At 42.5% G+C, this 19,311-nt stretch overlaps 3 protein-coding genes and 1 long non-coding RNA gene across 6 annotated transcripts in view; 3 read left to right on the top strand and 1 right to left on the bottom strand.

Annotated features, from left to right (window-relative positions):
• The window catches only part of gtf3ab (general transcription factor IIIA, b), a 4,844-nt gene extending 1,334 nt beyond the window's left edge, over positions 1-3,510 (top strand). Inside the window, exons 1-9 of the mRNA XM_088441912.1 lie at positions 1-767; positions 832-926; positions 1,014-1,110; positions 1,389-1,477; positions 1,543-1,616; positions 1,706-1,786; positions 1,866-2,098; positions 3,144-3,197; positions 3,296-3,510. The exon at positions 1-767 is cut by the window's left edge and continues 1,334 nt beyond it. Of these exons, the coding sequence (XP_088298038.1) occupies positions 603-767; positions 832-926; positions 1,014-1,110; positions 1,389-1,477; positions 1,543-1,616; positions 1,706-1,786; positions 1,866-2,098; positions 3,144-3,197; positions 3,296-3,415 (1,008 nt within the window). The 5' untranslated portion in view covers positions 1-602 and the 3' untranslated portion in view covers positions 3,416-3,510. The remainder of the gene's footprint in view (positions 768-831; positions 927-1,013; positions 1,111-1,388; positions 1,478-1,542; positions 1,617-1,705; positions 1,787-1,865; positions 2,099-3,143; positions 3,198-3,295) is intronic.
• A 65-nt stretch (positions 3,511-3,575) lies between these two features.
• Positions 3,576-13,413, bottom strand: lnx2a (ligand of numb-protein X 2a). 2 transcript variants are annotated; one of them, XM_088441904.1, is made up of 11 exons: positions 13,321-13,413; positions 11,061-11,548; positions 8,195-8,415; positions 7,971-8,108; positions 7,697-7,896; positions 6,815-7,207; positions 6,579-6,752; positions 6,310-6,487; positions 5,355-5,580; positions 4,188-4,346; positions 3,576-4,108 (listed from the first exon to the last, which is right to left on the bottom strand). In XM_088441904.1, the coding sequence occupies exons 1-11, from the start codon at positions 13,405-13,407 to the stop codon at positions 3,973-3,975; spliced, it is 2,400 nt and encodes a 799-aa protein (XP_088298030.1). In that variant the 5' UTR covers positions 13,408-13,413; the 3' UTR covers positions 3,576-3,972. The 2 variants fall into 2 exon arrangements, with proteins under 2 accessions (XP_088298030.1, XP_088298031.1); XM_088441905.1 differs by lacking the exons at positions 11,061-11,548; positions 13,321-13,413 and adding an exon at positions 9,947-10,084.
• Positions 4,206-8,330, top strand: LOC148407942 (uncharacterized). Its single transcript, XR_015868693.1, has 4 exons — positions 4,206-4,338; positions 5,317-6,467; positions 7,721-8,043; positions 8,207-8,330. It is a non-coding gene; the product is annotated as an uncharacterized LOC148407942 (long non-coding RNA).
• LOC148407940 (uncharacterized) lies at positions 10,401-18,812 on the top strand. Of its 2 annotated transcripts, XM_088441910.1 has the most exons (4): positions 10,401-11,554; positions 13,890-13,923; positions 15,155-15,229; positions 15,326-18,812. In XM_088441910.1, the coding sequence occupies exons 1-4, from the start codon at positions 11,533-11,535 to the stop codon at positions 15,642-15,644; spliced, it is 450 nt and encodes a 149-aa protein (XP_088298036.1). In that variant the 5' UTR covers positions 10,401-11,532; the 3' UTR covers positions 15,645-18,812. The 2 variants fall into 2 exon arrangements, with proteins under 2 accessions (XP_088298036.1, XP_088298037.1); XM_088441911.1 differs by lacking the exons at positions 10,401-11,554; positions 13,890-13,923 and adding an exon at positions 14,797-14,942.
• The last annotated feature ends 499 nt before the right edge of the window (positions 18,813-19,311 follow it).

Below are 19,311 nucleotides of genomic sequence, written 5' to 3'. Positions count from 1 at the left end.
AATGTATTTTATATCCGACAGAAAATAACAGCACTAATGACAATTCGCATCTGTAAAAAAACAACAAAAAAACTTAAAAAGGAATTTAAAATCAGAAGCATTGGTCGAAAGTTGAAAACTGTTTAAAATTGCATTACGCAGCAAATGTATGCTAAATATATTAGCTTCAGTTTAATGTTTACTTTGGAAAGCTTGCGTGATGTGTGTGACTATCGATAAGATTAAATACTTTGCGTGTGTGTGTGTGCGTGCGTGCGTGTGCGCGTGCGCGAGAGAATTGCAGACAGTCGTGTCCTTACTGGAGACACGGGTGACATTTTTAAAGCTCAAATCAATCAATCAACGTGGATAAAAGAGGAGAGGACTTTTACAACGCTTGAGCAACGATTGGCATTATTACAATACACACATAAGCCTTCATCCTGTTCCAGTTGACACACTATTTACTTTTCTTTCTTCATATTTTTTTTTTGGACTGTTAAAAAATATATATAGTTTCAATAGCCTCCCCCCTTTTGTCCTCCAGAGTGGTTCGATCCAATAAGTTAAATCCAGCACAGGTGCAGTGTTCAGGTGTAGGTCAGTAATTGCCCTACCTCTTGATGCCACAATTTTTTTTTCTTGTTGACGTCACGTTTGGTATCACTTTGAAGATGGGAGAGACGATTCAGGGTCCCAAAAATTATATATGCTCATTTTTTGACTGTAAGGCCAAGTTTAGCAAGTCGTGGAAACTCGAGGCCCACTTGTGCAAACACACGGGATTGGTAAGTGACAAAATATACGTGTGAGATTTTCCTTGGGGTTTGTGACAACTCGATTTTCTCCTAGAAACCGTTTTCCTGCGAAAGCTGCGATAAAAGTTTCTGCACCCGCCATGCGCTCACCAGGCATGAGCTCCACCACAGTGGTGAGAAGCGCCACAAGTAAGGCCATTTTATTTATATTTAAGTCAACATTTTAGACGTTTGGTACTTTTTTTTTTTTTTTTTCCTCCATCTTTTGGTACAAAGGTGTCCAACAGATGGCTGCTCTGAGGCCTTTTTGCGGCCGGCCGGACTGAAAAACCACATCTCTCGAGTGCACCAGTGCACCCAGGGCCGATATCAGGTAAGATTTTAAAAAATGTAACCCATTTAAGAATGTAAAAATAGATATGCATCTTGCAGTACCACGACTGACCTGTGAGAGGCAGCATAGGGCATTCAGACTCCTGGAAAGTCCAATGAAAAAAGTAGTAGCTAAAATGAACTTAGGCTGACTGGTGGCTAGCTTTGTTGTTATTTTTTTTGACTTTGCTATAAATAAATCTGAGTGACTTTTGACACGCCGCTATATATTTGGAGTAGTGTGTGGGGTCTGGCTTTACCTGTTTTTTAACCCCCTAGTGTACAAAAGAGGACTGCCACCGTAGCTTCAACAAAAAGTACCAGCTGAAGGCCCATATGGGGGAACACCAAAGCATTCTGCCGTTTTGGTATGGAGCTACCAATCTACCGCGCAAATACCTAGCGTCATTATGAAAATGATTTTCCGTTCTAGTTGCCAAGTCGAGGGCTGCGCAAGGGAATTCGCTTCTCTTGGCAAGCTGAAGCACCATGAGAAGATTCATAAAGGTCTTTTCATATCTATAATGGCGTCACAAATTTGGCTTTTTGATTAGCGGTGTGAATTGAAGGTCTTAAAGAATGTGATTTTCTTGAAGGTTACCCTTGTGAAGTGGAGTTGTGCCCTTACTTGGGAAAAACCTGGTCAGATTACCAGAAACATCGCAAAGAGCACAGAGGTGTGACAGCCATGTTGTTGTCTACTTGCAGGCCTTTTAAGATTCCTGATTGCTGGGTTTTTTTTTTTTTTTTTAACAGTTAAGCTGCCATGCTCAACATGCAAGAAGCAATTCAACAACAGATGGTTTCTGCGCCAGCACGAGTTTCGCCGCCACACCGCGGGAAAGCCAGTCTTCCCGTGTCCCAAACAAGGCTGCTCCAAGACCTTCACCCGTCGTTTTAACCTGGACCACCACGTCCTGGGGGACCACGAGGGGAGCAAACCCTTCAGCTGCGCCTACCCTGGCTGCACAAAGTCCTTCACCATCAAGGTAAAGTGGACTATCTGCTATGCTAAGCACCTTATGCTCAATCTGATCAGATGATGGCTCATGCGCGGAATTTGACGCGCTTCGAATTTTGTTCTTCTTAAAAAAACAATCAAGTTTCCCCAAAATGAGGCTGCAACTTCATGAGTTTTAAGCTCCAAATAAAGATCTTAGCTATCAGACATTTTATTTAAACTTCTTTGGAAGCAGCGTTAGTGGCTGGGAAAGAAAGTTTTTAAGACATAATTTTTATGCAAGTTAGATACATTTATATTAAAGTCAAAAGCACAATAAATGTAGCTTTTGCAGACTTTTTGGTACCAAGGTGTCTGTGGCCATTTTACTTCTTAAACATGTCCATACCTTTCAATTATCCTGCAAATTTGCAATTATCTTTTTTTTTTTTGTGTGTGTAATGAGTTTTCCCATATAAAGCTTATGTCTATAATTAGGTGTCATATTACACAGAGGTGCTAATAAAATCATACTGAAAGTATTTCAAGTAATACAATTCAAAATGAAACCTGTCATGCTTACATTCATTCCACGCGGACTGATACTTTTCAAGTGTTAAATCATTTAATTTAGGTGATTATAGCTAAATAAAAAAAAAAAAAAAACCTCAAAAGTTGAATGATATGGAAAGACCTGGCGCCATACTCGTCCAGCAAATTTACTCAAAACCCCTGCAAAAGTCTTTAAATCATTGGTGTCAAAATCCAGTCCTCGAGGGTTGGTATCCAGTGTTTTCAATCCTCTCAAACACACCTGATTCAAATGGTTAGGATCATTTTTTAAAGATCCTGTAGAGCTTCCTGATAAGTTAATCATTAAAATCAGGTGTTTTGGGGAGAAAAACCTAGAAAACATGCAGGATACCGGCCCTCGAGGACCGGAGTTTGACACCTTTTGGACTAGGAAACACTGCCATTTTAAATTGTCACATGAGGTCCCAGAAGTGGAGTTGTGGCTTCAGATTTTCAAAAAATAAACGCGAAGCCAAGATTTGGATTAACGTGACATTTTTTTGACGGCTGTTATTGATCAGGAAAGTCTGTGGCGGCATGGAGTGGTGCATGATCCACTCAAGAAAAAGCTGAAGGTAAGATTGGCTTCCCATAGACGTTTAAGGGTTGAATGTGATTTTATTTTATTTTTTGGGAGATCCAGGGGAAAGTGACCTTTGAACCCCTCTCTTAGAAACTGCATCCAAGAAAGAAGCTGCCGTGGAGTACTGCAGAGGCTAAACTGCTGGCCGCAGAGACCGACAAGCTTGAGGCCAAACTGCACCAAACACATTTAGAAGATCCTAAATCTTGAGCCTATTATTTGAATGCCTGTTTATTTAAAAAAAAAAAAGTTTCAGTTTAAGCCTTTTGTTTTGGTTTGCCAATCAAATAAAGCCTCAATGGGACTGCAAATTCAAAGACATTTACTTGAGTCGTTTTTTTTTTTTTTTTTTTTTTTTTTTGCAGGAAATATTTATTAAAACATACAGGACAAACATTCACATGTAAAAAAAAAAAAAAAAATTACAGCTGATTGGCCAGCTGGTTGTCATGGTAATAGGGGCTTAGTGCAGAATGAGCCCCAGGTTGTGGCAACGTTAAAAAAAAAAAAAAAAACGGGTGGGGGGGCTTATTCAACTGGATCCAACGCTGGTATTGAATATGAAATGTTTCAACTTTTCATACAAGACAAAGCATGTCATTTTATGTGCCCCCCCCACCATAGACTGAAGATGACACGAGCGCAGCAGCGTGTTGGGGTCGCAGTCCGAGCGGCGTGGCACCGTCACCTCGCTTTTTGGTCCTGGATTAGAAGCCCGGCGGGGCGACGTACAGTCAGCAAGTACCAGTTCTTTTGCACGGGCCCGGCTAGACCAGGCTGCCGGGCCAGGAGACCACAGTCAGCGCCACTCTGCTGCGCTGCTCCTTCAGCATGGGGACCAGCGCCGAGTGGCTCATCCCCGCTGTGGACAGGCCGTTGACCGCCACGATCATGTCTCCGCACCTGATGAGTTCAGGAGAATTAGGTAAAAAAGGAATTTGAATCCATTTAAAACAAGTCAGCGATTGATTATCCAGCTCACTTGAGGCGGCCGTCGTAATAGGCGGGCGTCCCCAGGACGATGGTCTTGATGAAGAAGGCCTGGTTGCCGTGGGTCTCCTCGTAGCCCCCCACGATGCTGAAGCCCCAACTGCCAGGGTGGCTCCTCCGTAGGACAATCTCATGGCTGCTGTGTAAGTAGCTGCAAATAAAATGAGCACAAAAGTGCTGTACTTTGAAGTGTATTTACAAGGGATACGCCGATATTTATTCTGACCGATATCGTCGCACATATTCTGCAAAATACCCAATATCGTCGCCGATATTCCTCAAAATACCTAATATCGTCGCCGATATTCGTCACAATACCCAGTATCGTCACTGACATTTGTCAAAATAGGCAAAATGGCGCCAATATTCGTCTAAATACCCAATATGGGCGCCGATTCATCAAAATACCCAGTATCGTGCCGATATTTGGGATTTTGATCAATGTTGGTGCCGATATTTTGAAGAATATCAGCACTGATATTGGGTATTTAGACAAATTGTGGCAGCGATATTTGGTATGAAATAAATATTGGCGCCAATTTTGGGCATTTTGATGAATATCAGTGCCGGTATTGGGTATTTTGTCAAATACGTCGATATTAGGTATTTTGATGAATATCGGCGCCGATATCGAGTATTTTTTATATATAAAGTAAAAATTGATACCCGATAAATCAATTTAACACTTAATTTTAGGACAATATTGAATTTTCAGGTAACTGTATAAGAGATTCTGCTAACCCCGAGATCACATTTCTTTCTGTCTAAAAATAAGACGGATAAGTGAAATTATGACCACTTAGAGAACTTTATTTACAGTAGGAATCGATAAACTTGTTTTCGTTTAACTTTTAAAGACATGCGGGTGACCCTTAAAGCTCTTACAAAAAATCTTACCAAAAAAATGTATGTTGCCTAAAAATAATTTTTAAGAAACACAATGCAAATCTGAAGAATTGCTCTGTATATGCTTAAAGACATTTTGCCAAAGTTAAGAGTTGGTGTTTCAAATTAAAAAACGTTTTTTATGCCATTATTTTCCTGTTCACTGACAATATTTGCTAAAAAGATTGGTTATTGGCCTGCTTTTTTTTTTTTCTCCAATTTGCAAAAACAATAAGCTCCTAGACTTCTCCTTGAAAGTGTTTGTTCAACTCACCTTGGGAGCCCCAACCACATGACCCACGAGGGCGACCAGTTGGCGTCAAACTCGCTGTCGTGGGCGTGATGCAGCAGCTGGTCCCGCTGGCGCTCCTCCACCATGCTGACCTCCAGCACGCGCAGCTGCACCGAGGCTGAGGCGGCGCTGGCTTTCAGGGTGCCCACCGCCTCGCTGTGGCTCAGGTACGTCAAGTCCTGCCCGTTGATGCTCAGGAGGACGTCGCCTGACGGGGAGGAAGCCAGACTGTCATGCGGTACTTTTTTGATTTTAGATGGCATTTATTGGTTAATCAAGACATCCAAATATTTTGAATTATTCCTTTGTTAATTGCATCGCTTTCTGAATTAATTTTCCCCATTTAAATGAATTGACGTTAAGCATTTTAATCCCATTAAAAAAATGCGAGAACCTGTCACCTTTGAGCGTTTTCATAGTACCGTATTTTCCGTACTATAAGGCGCACCTAAAAGCCCAATTTTTTTTTTTAAATAGTTGATGGTGAACCTAATAATCAGGTGCGCCTTATATATGGATCAATATTGCGATTGGGATTCGTAGACGGGGATGAAGTGATAAGTAAGCTTTACCCGTTTCTTTTGTGTGTTTACAGTTGTTTGCTCATATTGACATTGAGTTATTATGCTATTCAGAGTTTAGAGTTATTGTTATTACTTGAGTATTACTATATTGTGATTGAAAATATGTCATGAATTGAGGGTGCGCCTTATAATCCGGTGCACTTTATATATGGAAAAAGATTTCAAATATGTCATTGATTGGGGGTGCGCCTTATAATCCAGTGCGCCTTATGGTGCGGAAAATACGGTACGTATTTTTCCCAAGTCTTTCGGAGGAAAAAAAAAAACTAGTTGACGTCAATTTACAATGATGGGAGAAGTACGTTGAACAGGAAGTATTTCAGGCGCAACCTGCTTTTTTGTGACTCCCTCACCTCGTTTGATCCGCCCATCTCTCGACAGGCATCCGTGCGGTTGGACGCTGGTGACGAAGATGGGCAGCTCGCCGCTCTTGCTGCCCCGCCCTCCCGCCACCGTCATGCCCAGGGACTCGTGGGGCTCCTTCTTCACAGTGATGTGTTTCTCCTTGCAGGTGACACACTGGGACAGATCCTGAAAACAGAAACGGCTTTGAGAAAAACAAACAAACCTTCGATACGTTGGGGAAAAAATGCGGGTGTTTGGAAAAAATGCGGGTGTTTACTCGGTGCGTGCTGGTGCGGGAGAGGTGCAAGGGCAGCGGGCTGGGGCTGGTGCTGTGGTTAGGCAGGAAGTGATCAAGGCAGTAGAGATCTCTGGTGGAGCTTGATTTCGGCGGCGGGGGCGGAGTCGGTTTGCTGGGTCGGCTGATGAGCAGGTGCACTCGCTCGCCGCTAGCCTGTCGCAAAATCCAGTTGTCAATTACCCGCTGGAAAATGTGACGCTAGCGTTTGCGTCCACCTGGATGATCTGCGCGGCCTGCTCCGGGGTCCCGTGGCGCAGATCCTGCTCGTTGACGGCCAAAACGCGGTCGTTGCCCCGCAGCCGGCCGTCTTTTGCCGCCAAGCCGCCGTCGAGCAGGTCCAGAACGAAGACGCCGGATTCGTCGGTCCGACGCACCAGTTTGATGCCCAGCTGCTCCGCCGAGTCGCGCTTGTGCAAGGTGATCCTCAGAGACACGGGGCTGGGCGGGTTGCCCTCGGGGGTGGAGCAGGGGGCTTTGGGGACCGCGGGCGGCGCCCGCGATGCGCAGCGCCGCTCTCGGAGAACGGTCAGCTGCAGGGTGGTGCACGGCCGCGCCAGTGTGGAGCGGGCGAAGCTGTGCGGGACGTTACTGATGTCCACGTTGTTCACCTTGAATGGGGATACGATGAAGGACTTTATTCTTTTTCCGCCTTTTTGGTTATAACGTACACTGCACAATTATGATCATGCACGCAAAAAATTGTTTTCATAGTTTTACGTTTTTTAATAGTCCAGACCCTGGTACTTCATTTGTCTTTTTACATTTCTTTGTGTTTGGCTAAAGGAGCGGATGAAAATGGAGATGAAATCAAATATGAGTTGATTTACTGCAAAAGCTCGCAATTAAATAGAAGTTAATTCAGTAGCATTTAATAGATGGTAAATTAAAAAGTTGGGTAAATGCGAGAAAATTAATCGGGCTGCAGCACAAAAATACTAAATGAATGAAATGAATTGAAATACTGTAAATTATCCATGAATATTAGATACATTAAAATTAATATTGTAGATAAATTTAAACTGAGTTGTAATAGCAATAATTAAATGCCTGGATGTCAATTTAAATTGAATGAAATCCTGTAGCATATCAAATCTGACCTGAAGTATCTGGTCTCCCGCCAGCAGCCTGCCATCTCGCGCAATCACGCCGTCCCGGTACACTTCCTGGATCACGATGTTGATGAGGGGCGTCTCGTTCCCGCCGACGATGCTGATGCCCAGCTCCACGTACGGGTTGGCCCGATGCACCTCCACCGCCGTTATCTCGCCTTCTGGAAGCGACGGCAACTTGACGCAGCCTGCGGATGGAAATTCGTTAACCTTCTGACTAGTGAGCTTGTAAGCTCGCCGATCGCGGCGCCGAACTTCCTGCCTTCTTCCGCAGAAAGAGGCGGAGACTCGGGGCAGTCCCATCCAGAGGACGTGGAGCTGACTGAACGGAGGAGGTGAATGCAAGGGTTACTGAGGGGCCGCTTCACCCTGGGGATGATACACTCCATCCCCGCCAAACCTGAAAGACCACGCCCACATTTCAAAACCACCACAGCCGCTAATGATGCCTTTCATTTCAGTTTTGTGTTTTTTACACCAACTCACCGTCTTCCTCAGTGCTCTCCTCAAAGGCGGGGTTGTCCAGACCCGCCTCATTCGTCCTCGTCGGGTTGTCGCCGCAAAGCGGCGGCGAGGGCGTGGCGTCGCCCAAGTCGGTCTGCGGCGAGCGGGGGGATCTCGGAGGACTTTTCCCCGCCGTTCGGTCGTCTCCGTTCTCCTTGCGGGGACCGTCCACGCTGGTCTGCTGACATCGTGTACCTGGACACCTTGAGTAAGGTAACACTTAGTTGGTCACAATTTCAAGCATTGTGACAGACCATAATTAGTCTTTTTCTCATTTTTTCCCCATATTTTCTCCTTTCCTGATTACAAAAACAAAAAAACTACCTGACGTCAATTGACGTCAATGGCACTTCTCTGTAGGATTGCTATTGACGTCAATTGACGTCAATGGCACTTCTCTGTAGGGTTGCTATTGACGTCTTTTCGCGTCAACGGCACTCAGTGTTAATGTTTTATGCATGTAGTTAGGTCTGTAAATGAAACAAGTCAATATATGGTGCACTCTCCAAAAAAAAGAAAAAAGTGTTAAATAAAAAATAAATAATAACTGGACCAACACATCATTTTGTGTTATTAGCCCAAAAGTTGGTTAAAAAGTATGGCCCACAAAACAACAATTTTCTCGTTTGTGTACGACAATTTTGCAGGGTTTCTTTCAAACCCAATTTTTCAGAGGGCTGTTTTTTGTGTTATTTTATTTTGACTCAACGTTTTGGTTTTAAATTGTCAACTTTTTTTTTTTAAGTGTCCATGGTTCCCTAAAAACGTCACCTTGAGTACCAAGCAGACGCCACCATGTCACTTTCGCCTTTTAATCACCTCGTCCCGGGTCGTCAACTTATACAACGGCGACACTTGCCTCTTGTTGCTATCTTGGACCTGTAAGACGCTAAAAGAAGCCCGGGAAAACCCATCTGGGGTCATAGGTCGGAGATTTATTTAAAAGAATGTTAGGCTAATCCTGATCAACAACACCTCCGCTGATCTTTTTAAGTTAGGCTTAGGGCTTTAGTTTTTTTTTTTTTTTTTTCTGTAAGAATCTGGCCACTTTAAGTGAATTGATGTGTTGTATACAATGAAAAATGGGAGATGTCAGCCTAAAAAAAATATATGAGTTGAGTCAAAAAAGCTTTCAAGCGCTTGTTAGCATGAGCCGGTTAATGGAAATCCCATTAAGATGCTCGCTGAGGGGCACGACAAACGGATAAGCCGTCAGTGAGCAAAGCGTCAAAACACAGATGGCTTGGGTGAAATCAACAAGTCACTTTTGAGAATTAAAAAAAAAAAGATATTACACATTTACGCAGGTTCTCTATGGGGTTTAGATCAGGTTATGATGGCCACACCATGAGTTTTTCTTGAAACTCGAACCAGAATGAAAATTGCAATCCTTCGGACGATCTTGCAGGGACGTTTTCTGAACAGCTGGTCTCGTCAGACCACACATTTTCCAGACGACCTTTCTTTAATATACCGTCATCCGAACAAATGAGTTTGCTTTCTGTCACAAGTAGATCTGACGTCAAAACATCTCCACAAGCAGACAGAATCATTCCTTAATACACTCATGGAGGATCTTCTGGGTTTTATAGGTTCTTGGGTCCCCGGAAACACCAGAAGTAACAGAAAAATCATCTGACTTTGTAACGTGCAACAAACTCCCTTGTAGTTTTCCTTAACTAGCCTCAGATGATAAGTCATTCTAAAACTTGATCGAGATTCGCATCCACTCACCACAAACCGGGGTTACCCTTGGCCGTCTCGCAGAAGAAGTGATTAAAAAGATCTCTGGTGTTGAAATTGCTCAGCATAGTTGCCGGGAAAAAAAGCGAAAGTTCTGAAGAGCTTCTGACCGGCCAACCCATGACTGTATGACTTGGGAGCCACTAATCCCTTGTCACATGACCTGCAGACTAGTAATTCCACTCTCTTAAGGGATCCCAGCACCTGGTCCGAACAGGCCGGGAGCCAAAGAATGTGTATGGATGGTTTGCGGCAAAGCGGTTAATGAGAAGCACGACGCACTTGAATGAACCCTCCCTTATTATATACAGTACCTGTGCGTTTGTGAGTGTGTGTGTGTGTGTATATATATATATGTATATATATATATATATATATATATATATATACTGGTGTGTAATATTAATTTATGAATGTATACATCAGTGCTTCTCAAATAGTTGGGGAGGACCCCCTGGGGGGGGGGTGCGAGGTGATGCCAGTGAGGAGCATGAATGACCCCAGGGAAAGTTGGAATGAAATAGGAATTTTAATCTTTTTTTGTTAAAGTTCCAGCCACTTTGATGCACTTGTTTTTTTTTTTTTTCTATTTTAGACTAAGCTGTAACTCACATAAACGCTGTCAAAAATAGTTGTTGAAAGTTGATTTCTTTTGATTTTTTTTTCTTTTGTTAATGTTAAAAAGGATAAAGGTTTAGGTATATGGTTTTTATAAATACAGGTTTAGGTATACAATTTTTACAGATAATCTTATTTAAAGTCAGCGCGTCGATTTGAGGTGGTGCAAAAAATTTTCTTTTCCTAGGGCATATAATTAAGAAGCACTGGTATATGTGTGTGTGTGTGTGTGTGTATATATATATATATATATATATATATATATATATATATATATATATATATATATATAGGGGTTTCAACTTTCAGTGTGCAGTAACTTCGTTTTTTCAGCATTGACCTTGTATTATATATAAAGCGAATTAAACGCATAACTAGAATCTACCAATATCGCAGTTTGTCATTTTCAGAGACCTAAGCCCGTTTTTTTTAAAGCGCATCACAACGAACTACTCAGCCAAGAAAATACTTCATTTCTCAAGCCCACCTGTGTTTGAGGTGCGCCTCCAGGTCACATCTGGGCATGCTGAGCGAGCAGAGGGGCGTCAGCGGGCACGTGACCGACAGCTTGTCCAGCAGCTTGTGCACCAGGATGCTGGACCTGCGGCACGCCGGCAGCTGCAGCCGCGTACGGTCCAGCGGGCAGAAGTCCCGCTCCTGCAGGAAGCTACGCAGGCAGCGGGCGCAGAAGGTGTGCCCGCACGGCGTGTCCAGCGGCTGCACCAGCGGCTGCAGGCAGATGTGGCACACCAGGTCGTCGTCCACCTCCAGCCGGTAGTTGTACAGGTGGTTCTCCCGGCTGCGGTGCACCTGGCCGCACTCCGGGCACAGGGCCTCCGGGGCGGGCTCCACGGCCGCCTCGCATCCCGGGCTGCCCATCCCGGCCGGCTTCGGGGGAGCTCCTAGCCCATGCGCGGGACTGGCGGCGGCGAGGACGGACCGACGCCCCCCGGCGGACGATGGCGCATCACAACCCTGCAGGTCAGAGGGTGAGACAGCTGTTTGGGGGAAAACAACAAGTGTCTGATTATTTTGCCGGGCGTTTTTTTTTTTTTCCATGCCGCAAATACTTTGCGCACGTGAGCCCAGTGTGTTGCACGCCACAAAAGCCCCCCCCTCCTCGTGTTTGTGTGTGTGTGTGTGCACGCAGATTATGTATCGCTGCTCCTGTCCACTAATCTGACAGTATAATCTCTCTTTTTGCTCTCGACCCATTGCAATCTTCCAATTCCACCAGGAGGGAATTATCCGGGATTGAGGCGAAGGGAAGCGAGGGGATCGGGAGCGTAATAGAAAAGGGAAAAGCGGCGCGCTTTTAAGAGGCTAAAAAAAAACAAAAAACAAAGGAGATTTAACACACTGCCAAAGTCAATTTTAAGAAATTTAAAATGTCTCACAATAAGAAATGTAGTCTTATATTTTGTCTAAAAGGGATAAATCAATTCTTAAAAAAAATGTCCCAATTACAAAATATTAAATCCATCGTTTTCTTATTCAGATTATTTACAATAAACATTTAATTCTTTTCTCACATGATGAGAAAATGATTTTGAGTTATCTTCATCTTCAAGGCCATTTTTTTAAATATACGAAATGATGGCAAAAACAAAATCTTATAAGAATAGATTTACACACAAGCATTGCTTTAAGCATTTACAGCAAGACACCTGTGGTTTCCTACTCTGTAGTTTAAATTATGTATTAGAATTATTTTGAACTAAATTTACTGTATTCTCGTCATTGTCCTGTTTAATCCAGACATTAGAAATTTTGAGGGTTGTCTTGTTTTAAAATTACATATTTGCATGGATATTCTTTTCAGAAAAATACTCTTAATTATGAAGAAGAAAATGCATCTCAGAAACGTTTGCTTGACTCCAACAAAAGCGGCCTGAATATTTAAAATAATGGAAAAATATTGCTTATTTTTGGATGATTTGCTCACATCTAGGCTAAATAAAAGTCCTTGGGGTACCCTTAGGGGCTATGTGAGAATAGGGTTTCAGGTATGTCGTGACGGGAACAGTAAAGCTTTCTAAACAAGAGCAAATTAATTGGAACATGAAGAACCTTAGTTCTGCATTCTAATTCTGTTATGGTGTCACCTATGAAAATAATGTTGCGTGCCTTTATTTTGTGAAGGTTTAAACATCCAATCAAAAAAGTTTGAAAGCCACTAGTCTATAGATTTTTTTTTTTAACGGCTTTTTCAGGTGCCAGAAATAAAACAGATGTTGCATCATCAAGTTTCAGGAGTTGTTGAATAAAACAAGACAAGAATTACAATTTCAAATGTAATTCCAAAGTCCCATCAATCACACACGAATGTCACAGCACTCTTTTCCCGCACGGACAATTTATCGTCCTTCCCTTTGCTTTGTCTGTGAGCTCCGTTTAGTCACTGTCCTTCCAGTACGAGACAACGAGGTACACCTGAACAATTCACGAATGGCTGGAGAAATCTGATTGGTTAACACAAGAGGAAAAGATATACCCGAGGAGAAAGATGACGTGAAAAGGGGACACAGTCCAAACAAAAAGTCATCAACACTGATGAGGACATTGTCCTCTTTAGGAAGGAAAAAAGCAAAGGACAAAGGATGTGAGGAGACAAAAATAGCAACAGCTTCACGAAAGATGTCTCTTTTCCATGGAATGTTCCCGAAAGCAAGGTTCTCCTAACCGGGCCCCTTTTGGTACCAGCAGATGGCGTACCTTTCACTCGCATGTCTCACACATACACACACCTGCCTCTCGCTCTCTCCTATTGTCGCCATGGCAACCAGGACAGGTACCAGGCCGCCTATCCTGCTCTCTTCCACGATGTTTGACATTCACAGGATACTGAGGAACCATCAGATGATGAGTCCTCTCTCGACGCTTTTTCCACCCCCCCACCCCCCCACCCCCCCCGTCCTTTTTTTTGTTCCGTCTCCTTGGTTACCGTCCCCGTGACAACCTGTCTCCGCCATCTCCTTAGCTAGGGTCCGGCTGTTAATTATTCCGGCATCCTTTTTTTTTTCTTTTTTTTTTTTTAAAGGATGCTCTCTTTCTTGTCTCCTTGGATGTGACTGGCCGCTTGTGTCTCCATCCCCGCAGCTGGACATGAATTAAGCATGAGGACACAAGGCTCTCTCTGTTGCCATTTAAAACAAAGCTGTGACATCACCGCGTCACACTTGTAGACGCCGGCGTGCCAGAATTATTTCAAAACGCATCATTCAATCAACGCCTTCCTACATCAAGCACAAAGCATCAAATCCATGCCTGCAAAACCACATTATTTTTTTTAAATCTCATTTTGTCTCTTTTGCAGGCTGGTATCTTCACCGCAGTGTCATGACGGGAACGTGAGTATCTGTCTGACTCCATCAACAAGCCCCTCAATAGCAGTGCAAAGTCAACCCCCCCCAACAATCACACACACACACACACACACACACACACACATTGACATTGGAGACGTGCATGCAGATGTCATATTACCTAATCCGGATGCTCCTCCGCGCCTTGCATCCCGGCCTCGAAAAGAGAGGGTGGCAATGGTGGTGGAGGGAGGGGAAGGGAGGCGATGGTTAGGGTCTCGCACCTCAATTCCACGCACTCACCGCAAAGTGGCGGCGTCCCTGCGAACCAGCACGAAAACGCCCACCGCTGTCAATCATAGGGGGGAGCGGCGCGCGCATCCACCTCGGTGGCTGCGAAAAACAATGCCTGCGTGGAATTCTGGAAAAAAAAAAAAAAAACTTAAGAGCGTCAAGTATTAAAATTATAACAAATTTCTGCAAGTGTTAAAAAAAAACACACTCAAGTAGTGTTGAATAATTTTGAGCGGCGGTCTTAACAACAAAAAATAGAATAAAGTTGTCAAAAACAATACAAGAGTGAAAGTGGACATTAAATTTAAATATTTTTAAAACATCTACGCCTTACATGTCCAAATAGTTTGGGGAATTCTTAAATATGTGTAATAACTCAAGGAAGTAAATGTAAATGTTTGTTTTCAGTTTTCAAGCTAATTTAGCTTTATTATCAGCTCAAAGTATTTTTTTCTTCTACTGCTTTTTAACGTTGATACAAATAATCTAAATGGAAAATTGGTATACATACATATGCAGTAAACATTTAAGATTAATGTTTGTTTGCACTAGAGTTCATTTCAGTTCTACTTTTGTCAAAATGGGATTCGTTTTTGATCAGGCATCCACTCAAGCCAATTTTGGGTCCTTAACGTTTAGGACCCCGGCGCAATAAACAAGCGGTCCGTTCGTTAATTTAAATTAAATATCTAGTCCTCTCAAGAGCGGCTTATCACTTAACGTGTTGTCGACCGCGTAGTAATGGCCGAAGAGGAGAGCGAATTGGAAAAGTACGTACGTAGTTATCGTGCTGTTTGTTGTTGATTCTGTAGTTAGCTTTTAGCCGCTAACATTCTCCCATATGCCCAGTTTGGGTTAGCCGGGACACTGCCTTTCTGATTCCAAATGGCGCATTTACGCCAAATTCATTCGCTTAGTTTTCGTGGCCCCCTTTACGCCCAGAATTTTTCGTCCAGTTTTGACTCATTTGCGTGCATTGCAGACGTGCTGTCGAGGAGCTCCTAAGGGAGACAGACAGGGCTCGGCTGAGAGCCGAGACGATGGGCCCTGCCGGATGGTTAGTCCGCCGCTGATAACGTCAGTCTTTTTGCTTGCACGCTAATGATGCAAGCCAAAACAGCAGCACCAAGTTTTTGTTCTCCTTTCTCATCAGGTTGAAATGTCCACTGCGAGGCACCAACAAACGCTTCCTTCTCAACACCCTTCGCTCCACGGGCCTGCAGCGGCGTTCCGGCGAGTCCAAAGAGGGACACTTGTCACACGCCGCCAGTCGGGAGTCACCCGATAAGAGGAGCCGCAGCCGGTCGCCCCCCGCTAGGCGGGAAGACGGACGCTCGCGCCACCATCACCGCGGTGACGCCAAGAGACGGGACGACGATAAGGAAAGTCGCCGCGGACGCAAGGGCGAGAGGGACGAGATGGCGGAAAAAGACAGACGAACATCAAAAACAAGGACGGGGGCTGCAAAATGATGGATCAAGGTTTAATTTTATTCTTTGAAACCATCCATTTTGTGTGTCCTCATCAGTTTAGGTGAGCTGGAGTTTGCTGATGATGGGGAAGGAATTCGGGGAGGTGGCAGTAAAACAGGCCAAAAACTAGATGTTAGATAGTAAAGCAGGGCAAGAGAATAGTTGCAACATAGGTGTGGTAACTTTATTTCGTGAGTGGGGAAATCCTACGTCGGGGTACAACCTAAATTGTCCGCTTGAGACATTGACACCATATGATGTCTTCATATCTGTTTTGGTGTCTTTTCAGGACAGACAGATGGTTAAAAGTGCCGCCCCATCCGAGTTGTTTACACTTTGAAGTAGTTTTACGTACAGTTTTACGCACTGTTTTAGCCCTAACGCCAATCAACGCCATCGCTAAAGTCATCCGCTCCATAAATCAAGTTATCCACGTGGAAGATCTCTTCCTTTTTAACTGTTTCCTTCCTCTTCCAAAGGATGTTCAAATATCATCGCCGTTCGGCCTCGCCGCTGATTCGCGTCACTTGCACTTTTATTGCCTGCGTGAGAGCCCCCATTAAGATACCGAGCGCTTTATTGTGGCTGTTGAACAACTCCGCACGACTGCTACAGAAAGGCTGCAAAAATAGCAGCTGTTTTCCGGGGGGGTTATTCCAAAGTAGAATTTTTGTCAGTAATATTCATGCAAATTAGGGAAAATATGTGTGGAAGAGATTATCTATATCATTACAATGTTATTTTAATTTTAACTTTGCAGTGGCATCTCTAGGCATGGTTTAAGTACAAACTGATCATCTGTTTATTTTTGGTTTCTGTTTTTTTGCAGCATTAATGATAATCTATTCATTGCGCAATTTAGCAATAAATTACTTTGTGATTCCAATTAGTTTACTCTCAACTCATTCAATCCCAAAATATTTTTTTCATAAAGTGAAGTGTGATCCTAGGTACTAATTTATACATTTTTTTTAAATATTTGTCCGCATAAAAATATTAAACAAAAATCATCCATTTTGGATTTCAGTCAAGATCTGTTCATGAAATAAGTCAACTTAATTATGAATATTTGTCAACCAAAAAAATCAACAAAAAGCGTCTCTTTTTCTCAAAAAAAAAGTTATAAATATTTTTCCACTGAAGAATATTCACTGCAAAGCGTTCTTTTTAGATTACAGTAGAAATCTGTTCACAAAATAAATCATTAACTTAATTATTAATATTTATCCACAAAAAATAAGTGTCAAACCTGTTCTCAAAAATAACAGATTATAAATAAATATTTTTCCAGCGTTGTCTTCTTTTGGGATCATAGTAGAGATGTGTTCACACAAATAAATCATTTACATGACAGGTAACGAGAGGTGGCACTCAACAACTTGGGTTGAACCATAAATCATTAACATGACAGGTAACGAGAGGTGGAACTCGACAACTCGGGTCGAACCATTCTAGTATGGGTGAGTGTCTGGCTTTTTAAAATAATTACATTTATTAACTTACCGAATGTAAAATGTGCTTTTAGAATTTATATTTTTAAAGGATTTTTGCTTTTTTTTTTTTTATTTAACATCTCGAATACCCCCTGGAGTTCCTTCAAGTACCCCCAGGGGCACCCATACCCCATTTGAGAACTGCATTTGTACATTTAGTATTTTCAGACCCTCCCATTAGCCAAAAAGTTGAAAAAATAAAAGAAATATTAAAAAATTACCTGTGATTGAATATCTGGACCCTTTAGCATTTTTCCATCATATTAAATAGTAGCTTTTTCTGCGCGCAGATAGCAGGAAGCATCACCGTTGACACGCACGCACACAAATTTGGTAATCGAGTTCCAGCTTAATCGGCTAACCAGAAGAGGCCTTGCTTAATGGGGCCTAACACAAAGTGTACATAAAACAGGACTAATGGCCAGTAAACACGGCGCAAGTGCTCCGCCTCTTGTTTGTCGGCGCCGCCGCCACCTCGGAGCTGCTAAGTGCTGTTAAATGAGCCGTCTACATCGCCGTCACGGCTATGCCGGGCAAGTTTAACATGCTACTGTGTCCTAATGTTGGGAAATTAGACAAAAATGTTGAGAAAATCAATAGAATGGGATTTGAAGGGTTTGGTGCCGTTATTTGTTTTATTTTGAAATCTTCTAACTTCCTTTTTTAGTCTTTTATTCTAATTCCTGTTAGTTTTACTCTCAAAGGACTGATTTGGAGTTAGCTTTGTTTTTGTTTTGTTTTTTTGCTTAGTTTGTTTTTCATGGTCGAAAAACTGATGGCATTTGAAGTGGTTATTTCTTGCCTGAATCTTTACATGTCTGAGTGGTTAGCACATACGACTCACAATTGAGAGGTCGCAGGTTCGATTCCGACGCCGGACTTTCTGTTTGGGGTTTTCGTGTTCTCCCCGTGCCTTCCTGGATTTTCTCTAGGTACTCCTCCTACACTCCCTATAAAACATGCTTGGTGGGTATAATGAATACTCCAAATTGCCCTTAGGTGTGTTTGCGAGTGTGAATGGGTGTTTATTTCTATGTGCCTTGTGATTGGCTAGCAACCAGTTGGTGTACCCCGCCCACTGCCCAAAGCCAGCTGGGTTGGGCACCAGCAAGTCTGCAACTCTTGTGAGGATAAACAGTTAAGATGATGGATGGATGAATGAATGTGTAAAAAAATGCATTAGGCAGAAGTTTTGAGGTGTATTATAAATAACAAAAAAAAAAAGGTTTGGTCCCCTTTTGACCTAATTTGGGTTGTGTTTCATCAATCTGTTTTGGGGTCAAAAATGAACCAAAATGAATCAAAAATCCTTTGACTGCAACTTGTTAGGTAAAATGAGCAACTAATAAAGTTGGTTTGGTTGCCCGTTGATCTGATTCGGCATATTTCTGACCCAACTGTTTTTAGGTTGTTTTATTTTGAAATCTTTTGTGTTTATTACAAATGGATTGAGGTTTCAAACAGAGTTTGAAGTGAAGAACTTTATTTAAATAAGGGACTTTGTTATTTTATTTTGTAAGGCTTTTAACTTTTTGTTTTACTTGTGTTTTTGTTTCATTCCAGTTAGCTTTTTATCTTCTCAAGTTTTAACTTCCGATTTTACCTTTCTTTTTTCTGTGTTACCTTCACGTTAGCTTGAGTTTATTGTTTTGATTTCATAAAGCTTTAACTCCTGGTTGTCGTTTTATTGTTGTTCCATTCAAGTTGTCTTGACTTTGTACTTATTTTGTTAGGCTTTAACTTCCGGTTTTATTTTTTTGTTTTGTTTCATTGAAGTTATCTTGACTTTCTTTTTTTTATTTTGTAAGGCTTTAATTTAGGTTTTTTGTTGTTGTTTTGTTTAATTCCAGTTAGCTTGACTTTTATTATTTTTATTTTGTAAGGTTTTAACGTCCGGTTTAAACTTTTGTTTTCATTCCATTCCAGGGAGCTTGACTCTTAACGATAACTCTCCGAATATTGTTGAGGATGAAAACAGGGGTTGACTTAAGACAAAAATCGCGAATCTTTAAGCCGCAGGTACCGAGGTGCGCTATTCGTAAAGCCAATATCGACACATGGAGTCAACACGTGTATCTATTGACTCAGTTCAATTTAGCGAAGTCTCCCCTCGGCCAATGGCAATCCTCGCTCTCGGATCACGTGCTCTCTCCGCGGGCACACCTGCACAGGCC

The sequence above is a fragment of the Hippichthys cyanospilos genome, chromosome 19 (assembly GCF_059441005.1).
Source record: "Hippichthys cyanospilos isolate Australia breed blue-spotted pipefish chromosome 19, RoL_Hcya_1.0, whole genome shotgun sequence".
Taxonomy (NCBI): Eukaryota; Metazoa; Chordata; class Actinopteri; order Syngnathiformes; family Syngnathidae; genus Hippichthys; species Hippichthys cyanospilos.
This window is presented reverse-complemented; position numbering and strand designations above follow the sequence as displayed.

Bases quoted from the DNA above. Each gene is read 5' to 3' on its own strand.
- LOC148407940 (XM_088441910.1), top strand. From the start codon at position 11,533: ATGGCGCATCACAACCCTGCAG. The intron at 11,555-13,889 runs GTCAGAGGGTGA...TCTCTTTTGCAG, and splicing joins GGCGCATCACAACCCTGCAG to GCTGGTATCTTCACCGCAGT. The intron at 13,924-15,154 runs GTGAGTATCTGT...CGTGCATTGCAG, and splicing joins CGCAGTGTCATGACGGGAAC to ACGTGCTGTCGAGGAGCTCC.
- lnx2a (XM_088441904.1), bottom strand. From the start codon at position 13,407: ATGTCAAACATCGTGGAAGAGAGCAGGATAGGCGGCCTGGTACCTGTC. The intron at 6,488-6,578 runs GTAAACACCCGC...TTCTGTTTTCAG, and splicing joins CCCGCACCAGCACGCACCGA to GATCTGTCCCAGTGTGTCAC. The intron at 4,109-4,187 runs GTGAGCTGGATA...TGAACTCATCAG, and splicing joins TATTACGACGGCCGCCTCAA to GTGCGGAGACATGATCGTGG.